At 51.0% G+C, this 7,373-nt stretch overlaps 1 protein-coding gene across 3 annotated transcripts in view; it reads right to left on the reverse strand.

The window, feature by feature from the left end:
* DCTN1 (dynactin subunit 1) overlaps positions 1-5,162 on the reverse strand; it is a 46,719-nt gene extending 41,557 nt beyond the window's left edge. For all 3 annotated transcript variants that reach the window (XM_063309684.1, XM_063309683.1, XM_063309685.1), the window contains exons 1-3: positions 4,914-5,162; positions 3,245-3,323; positions 1,180-1,211 (exon numbers count right to left, since the gene is read on the reverse strand). In XM_063309684.1, coding sequence (XP_063165754.1) covers positions 1,180-1,211; positions 3,245-3,323; positions 4,914-5,141 — 339 coding nt within the window. In that variant the 5' untranslated portion in view covers positions 5,142-5,162. The remainder of the gene's footprint in view (positions 1-1,179; positions 1,212-3,244; positions 3,324-4,913) is intronic.
* Positions 5,163-7,373: the final 2,211 nt, after the last annotated feature.

Raw genomic sequence — 7,373 nt, forward strand, 5'->3', positions numbered from 1 at the left:
CAGAGAGGACAAAGTGGACCTTATCGGCAGAGGACCTGACTGACCACAGAGGAAGGACTGAAGGAGTCCAGTGGGGAGGAGCAGATCTGGAGAAAGCAGATAGGAACAGCTGCATTTCTGCAGCACGAAATGGAGAGAAGCAGCTTGGCTTGGCAACAGATTGGACGATGGACTGAATGGAAAGGACAAAGACAAAGCTTGGAAGTTTGATGGACAGAAAGAGCGAATTAACAAAGGAAACGGTGGGACCTTCTGGCTGAGTCCTAGAGAAAGTGGGTTCCAGTTACCTATTTCGTTACATACAATCTTATTCCATGAACCGTTTACAAGGATGGATAAAGCCATAAAAATATAAAAGCAAATGAAGCATTAACACCCCCAAAGTCAGAACTCTTTCAGGTCTCCCAGGAATCACAAAAGATTAGCAGGGAACAGGCCCGAGATGGTAATGAAACATTCAAGTCAAGCCATGAAGCACACAGTTGAAGAGGTGGACTGGAGGGAGGGAGGGAGGATGCCATTCTAGGGCAGGAAAGCCAGGCCTCCGGGCTGGCACAAGTTACTCTCCAGAAGAAGATGGACAAGCAAATGCAAGACAGCACGTAACGGTTTAGTTGCAATTGGGCAACCTGAGTTAATGTGAAATAAAATGGTGGAACAATTACCTGTGAATTTCTTTCCAGACCTTCCAAATTCTCATGTTTTCCAGTTTGGCAACCATACAGTCATTTACATCAATGGCTGAGGGGGAACCAGCTGCCTCTTTTGAGCTGAGCAGCATGTGGCAGAGGGAATTTCCCCCCAAGCCCAGGTCCTTACACACACACATGCGCGACAGCATTCTCTGCATCTCAATTTGGACACTGCAACCAGTACGTTCCTGATCAGAAATGTAGTCTAATGCAAAGAATTTCAAGGACAAGGAAAATCTGAGGCATTGGTGCCACAGTTTGGCCTGGGTCAAAGTGCCACGGTGTGTTTCAAGTGCCATGGTGGTTAAGTCGGGGTCAGGGTTAAGGCTGTAAGGCAGACACCCTCCCCCTCGCTGAACGCAGGGAGGCCAGTCGCAAAACATCCATGGGAAGTCTCAGGAGTCTGGTCAGACTTTTCTCTTGCTACCAACATTAGACAGACATAGATGACATCCAATGATGATATGGCCAGAAATAGACTACTCACCAGTTTGCTGGCTTTGGGACCTTCTGAGGAATCTGGAGGGGAAAATCAAAACAAAGACATTTTTGAAAATGATTTTAGTGAGGGGCAATGCATTTCCTAATAAAAAGCTACACACAAGCCAAGTCTACATTTTATGAGCTTCTGGAGACTCATTTGGAAAGAAGAGCTTTGAAGCAGGAAGTCCACAAAGTCCAGTCCTGCAGATTTTCCCCTGAACCAGTCCATGCTGTTTGTCCCTAGAAAACAGCAATTAGATCACTGGCAACTGGCACAGAATCACAGAGGGCTTAAACCAAAATGTGTGCAATTCTGTTTGTAGCTCACAGTTCTATGATGCTTTTTGTTCCACCACTGTCCTGTTGGTAATGTTTCCTTTAATAATCATACTTTTTGCTTATTGTTTCTTTGATTTGTTACGACTGTTAGTTAGGGTTAGGGTTTGGCTGGTCCATAGTGCTCCCTCCTCCACCTTTTCCCCACAACTACCCTGTGAGGTAGGCTGGCCAAGAGGAAGGGACTGGCCCAAAGCACCCGCAGCTTGGAGTGGGCCAGGGCCTGGGTCTCCCTTGTGCCAGTCCCTCACCTGGACCACTGCTCCACCCTGACTCTCGGGCTAGAGAGGGAGCCCCTCAATGCCCCCAAGGCCCCAGGGGGCTTCTGGGGCTGAGGGGGACCCTGAGCATGGCCCTCCCCAGCCTAGTCCAGCCCTTTGCACCGTGCAGGCTCCCGCGCCAACTCGCATCACTAGCCTGCAGGACAGCAACCTGTCCATATGCAGGGCAGATACTTGCAGGGTGGTTGTGATGAGCATCGTCACTGCCTTTAACTGAATCTGGCCTGGATGGAATGCTCTGGAGGCAACATGGTCAAACCACGGAGAGAACCAGAGCAGCGCCTTGGCAGGGCCCACCGAAGAGCAGAAAAAGGGAGGCTGCTGCCCAACGCTACTCTCTTCGCCTCCGGCTCAGAGCCACGGGGGGACAGGGGCAGGAGGCTCTTGTTCCAACCGCTCAGGGAGACCACAGGGACCAAAGAGACAGCCAGGGCTGGTGGGTGGCTTCTTTGATCGACCCTTTTACCGGCTCCCCTTCTCCCGTTGTTTGGGTCGTGGGGCAGCTAAAGGTCCCTCTGCAGCCCCCCTGCCACTATCGGGAGCTGTAGCAGCCACAGCTAGAAAACAAGACATCCGCAGAGCTGCAACAACTGCCAGCTCGTCTAGGCCTATATGGTACGTGGCAGGTTTCTAGGGAAACCTTCCGGCAAAAAGCAGTACCACGTGGGGCTCTGTGGGGCTAAAACTCCTGCAAAATCCAACGCTTTGATGCCTCTTCCCTGCCGACATCTTTCTTGCATGCCAGCTCCTATCTCCTCACCCTCCTTAAATAGGTCATCTCACGTTCTGCTCCACCCCTGAAAATCACCTGCATTTCTGTGCCTGAAGTGGACACCTCCCTTTCCTTGGCTCTGCTTTCCCAGTCCAGTGGGTGGGCCCCTTAGGAGCCCAGCTCCACCAGCCCACGTTCTGGCACCACTGAGCCGATCGGTAGAGTGCCCTCTCCTCTGCATCTAGCCCTGGCTAGCAGGGATAACGTGAACCATGATCCACGAGCATCTGGAGAGCTTCTAGAATGACCACCACAAGCAGCACGAAGGGTGGCCACTTACAGCCAGAGCTTTGGTGAGATCTCTTCCTCCCTTCTGCTGCTCCTCTTCAAAGGCTCCTCTTGCGGATAAAGGAAGGCACCGTGCTTGGCGGCTGCTGGGAGAGGCAAAGGGCCTCCTTCTCTGGCCCCAATTCACAAGGACTTAGCTTTGTCATCTCCACTGGCATTCTATTTTATCATTATGGAAATCGCTTTGAGCGGCAATGCTCAGAGTTACGATGTACAAGATGGGCAGCCACCCAGGCTTTCTAAATAAGTAAATAAGCTGGGGCAGTAGAGACATTTTTCATAATAAATAACAAATATAAATAGGCAGGGAATGTTATCAGGTCAATCACAGCTGCCACGGGGGGAACTCCCTCCGGAGAAGGCAGGGATGGCAAAGGTCAGAAGGACCCTACCTCTCTTGGGGACCCTTGCAGCTGAAGCCTCCGGAGTTTCTGGGGAGGTGGTGTCTGCGCCATCCTCAAAAACCTGGATCTAGAGAGAAAGGAAAGGAGTGCTGTAACAAGGGAACAAAACGGCCCCCTCCTTTGTCTTTACTCCCGCAGCATCCTGCCCCAATGGAGCAAACAGGCTTTGTCTGCGTGGCGCTGACTCCGCCCGCAAGGCAGGTGTTCTCAGAACTGCCCCTTGCCCTTGACTGACACAGAGTTTCAAAGTTGAGCCACAGGAGCTGGTGAGGGAGGATGGCGCCACCGGGGCTCATGCTTGGGCTGCACTTCTTGGGGCCCTGGAAGATCCCTGAGGGCTTGTTTAGGTAGCCAAGGCACAATGGGTAATCCCGGATTTCCACTGGCACCTGGCAACTCCTAGAAGTAAAACTGGCTGTGTTTTACAAATGCCATCTGCAGTCAATGAGATTAGACTTACAGGGGCAAGTCATCTTCTAAAAGCCACTGCTTACTTACCTGTGGCTGCAGTTCTTTGAGTAGTCATGTGAATTCCTCATGGGTTATACACCTGCACGCAGCCTCATTTGGAACCTTTTAGAGCCTACAGCCCACCCTCCATGCATGCCATGCAACTTGGCAGAGCTGCCGCCAAACCGATTCCTTAGGCCAAGAGGGCAGATGCAAAGAACAGGAAAGCCACATGAAACCCACAGCAGTAGAGGCAGGAAGGTGGTGGTACGATTCACAGATGACCGCTTGAGGACTTGAAGCAACCAGTTCTTCACTCTGGTTTCTGTGATCCACACCCACAGGATACCCATTCCAAAACTCGCTTATTTTCGGACCCAGTCTAGAGCACTGGGTGAAGGGGAAGAGGAGCCCACACAGCTGCCTGGTACAGCTCCAGCAGGAAAAGGGTTTGGAGGAAAGCTGCCATTATTGCATTGGGACAGATGATCATCCAGAGTAGCCCTGGGGGCATAATGGAGGTCTCCTAGGATCGTTTTGGACAAACTGCAGAGGAGAAGCCGCACAAAAGTAACAGGGGACTGAACTCCATGGGCTGGATGGCATTTGGGTCTTCCATATTAAGCACCAGAATGTTTGGGACTGAAATGAACCAGGATCAGAGTCAGGGAGGACACCGAAGAGAAACCACAGACAGTTAATCCAGCACTCTTTGTAGGAATGCAGCAGCCAAGTCTTTGAAGGAATTGAATTAAAAATAATGTTATATGTTTCCATTTGGTTTAATGACTGATACTTTTATTTTAGATTGCTAGCTGTCTTGAATGTATATGGAAAGCATAAAAATCAAAATCCTGAACAATTCAGAGTCCCAGCAAGCATCAGATCATGCCAATTTGTGCCTGACCAGGATGTCAGAAGTTCATGAAACATGATTGAGATTCTATGGCAGGAAATCTGAGAGTGCAATTATGCAGCTAGCTTTCAGCAGCACATTTCAAGGCAAGAGCCCTGGAATGAGAAAAGAAAGGTGTTTCTTGGGGAAACTGGAGCTCTGCCACGACCCCCTGCTTCCTCAAGGCAAGAGAAGAACACGAGGGGATTCTCCTGCACTCCTGCCCTCTTCCTTCTTGACCTGGACGCTGCTGTTACATAAGGTGAGAAAGCACATGCTCCATGCTCAAGGGTCACATGAGGGGAAGCTCACCTGCGACTGCCTCACAAAGATGCCATGGTTCTCCTCGCAAGTGAAGTATCTTCTCCCCTGCACCGTTCCATCATTTTTGCCTTTTGCTTCATCCAGGATGACGCCCACCCATTTCCCTGTGGCAAACAGGGTAGCGCCCACGTACGCCACTGTCCCACGGTGCCCCTTCCCAATCACTTCCACTCGGGTGCCCACTTTTAGGGGCTTGCCGCTCACTTCTGCACTCATCCTGGCACTGGTGCTTGAGACCTAGAAGAGCCAGCAAAAGAGGAAAAATGGGTTGGCCACTTACATATGTATTTGTGGCTAGCAGACTTCTATACCATCTTTCCTATGGGAGCTCAAGGCAACATATACAGTGATCCCTCCTATTTCCCCCAACAACAATCCTGTGAGGTAGACTGGGCTGAGGGAGAGTGACCGGCCCCAAGTCACCAGTGAACCACAGTGGCTTGGGGGGGGGGGGGCTAGAACCTGGGCCTCCCCAGCACCAGTCCCGACCTTAACCGCTGACTCAGGCAGTGGCAATAATGAAGCACTTCCAGCCACTCTGAGACCAAAAGCCACATTCAGCGCCAGAGGAGAAAGCAGGAACTCACCCTTTCAAGAAAGACACGAAAATGAGCAATTTCCCATTAAATTGAAGGCAAAAGTTCTGCTTATCCTTCTGACATATCTGGCAGCCCGGAGCTTCTCTGGACCTCTTTGGTTGAGAATTCCCAAAACAACTGCTCATCCTTGACACTGATTTGGCCCTTTAGGACTCTAGTTTTTCCTCTCCCCGTCGGGCACCTACAGGAAGCCTCAGTGGAAACGCCCTTTGGAGTCTGGTAGCTGGAGCTCATCAACAGGCACTCGCTCAGTTTTGACTGGTACCAAGGAGGTCAGGGCTCCTGAGGGTGGCCAAATGCTGCCAGGAAGGGAATAAACCAGGGTTCACTCCAAACAAAATAGAGGTTCTGTTGGCGAAATCCAATTCAGTTTGAAAACCCAACTGGTCCTCGTTCAGGAGTGGCCCAGCTCAGACTAGAGGTTAGAAGCCCCTGGCGTAAGAAGGAACCTGGGCGTCTCAGCCAGTGTGGAGCTTCAGTTGCCCAGCAAAGGGGATATGGAGAACGATGGCTTTCCAGCACCCCCAAAAGGTCTGTGTAATCAGAGATACAGAGATGAATTGTGCAGAGAACCTTCCCCCAGCTGGTTCCCTAGGCTAAGTTAGTTACGGCGTTGAAATGATGCCTTCTCATGGAAAGGATTGTAGATTTGAAAAGAAGACCAATTTCTCTATGGAAACATCAGTGGGCAGCAAAATGCCCCCCCCCAAACATGCCTGCCACTGCCTGGTGCTTGGGAACAGCTTTGTCATAGGCTTGCTCTCTCTCCAGGCCCCACACATACAAATGCTGTTGTTTTCAACACTGAAATCCTTTCAGATGAGTTTGTGCCCAGCAGCAAACACGTGGTTCTCCCCGCCCGATTTTTATTTCATACAGTGATCACAGACCTACATGACCCCAGTCAAAATGCCCCAGCCCAGCCTAGAAGCCCCACAAAGAGAGCAGGAGAAGCACAATTCACATTAATCCATTTATGCCATGGCCTACTCTTCCTCCCCCCAAAGATCTCAAGGCAGCAGGCATCTAAATCCAAATCCAAATTGATGAAACATTAAAGGGGCCCAAAGTCAACCACTCAGGTGGTGTGGCTATCTCCAGGCCATCCAGTCAGATTTGAGAGGGAGAGGATGCGACAGGAGGCCCCACCTCTCTGGAGCAGCTGAACCCCGTCCTCTTAGCATACTGGAGGCCTTGCAGGACAGAATGGGTGGGTGATTTAGGGTGAATGAGGTGGAAAGGAGGTGCCAGTTGGACTGACAGTTAAGGTTATTATCTTTATTTTGTTCTTATTGATTTCATTATTTATGAATTTAAAAGACTTATATGGCCACTCGTATGAAACACAACTCTGGGCGGCTCACAACAGCCATAAAACCCAAAGACAGTAAGACCAAAACCCTGGTCCCTGACCAACCACCTCCAGTCCCTCCAACAGTGTAATGCTCAGGCTCCAACCTCACCTTCTCCCAGCGCCTGGGGGAAAGACCAGCACTTTGCACCTTTCCACAAGGCGGGGGGGGGGGAGCTGGATGGGGGGGGTGTTCCACAGGACAGGGCTGCTATGGGAAAGGTACACTTCCTAGGTCCCACTAAGTGGCAGCATTTAAAGGATGGCACCTGGAGTGTGCCCACCCTATCCAACCCGGTGGGGTGGGCAGATACCCTCACAGAGAGGCACAGCAAATAACCTGGCCCCAGGCCACACAGGGCTTTAACGGTAGCAACCACACCTTGAATTGCACCTGGAAAGAAACTGCAAGCCAATGTAGCTCAGGCAACCGTGGTGTGATATGGGCAAACCGAGGGGCACCCAACACTGTGTGCACCACCACACTCTGTACCAGTT

This window comes from Candoia aspera, chromosome 8 (assembly GCF_035149785.1).
Source record: "Candoia aspera isolate rCanAsp1 chromosome 8, rCanAsp1.hap2, whole genome shotgun sequence".
Lineage (NCBI taxonomy): Eukaryota > Metazoa > Chordata > Lepidosauria > Squamata > Boidae > Candoia > Candoia aspera.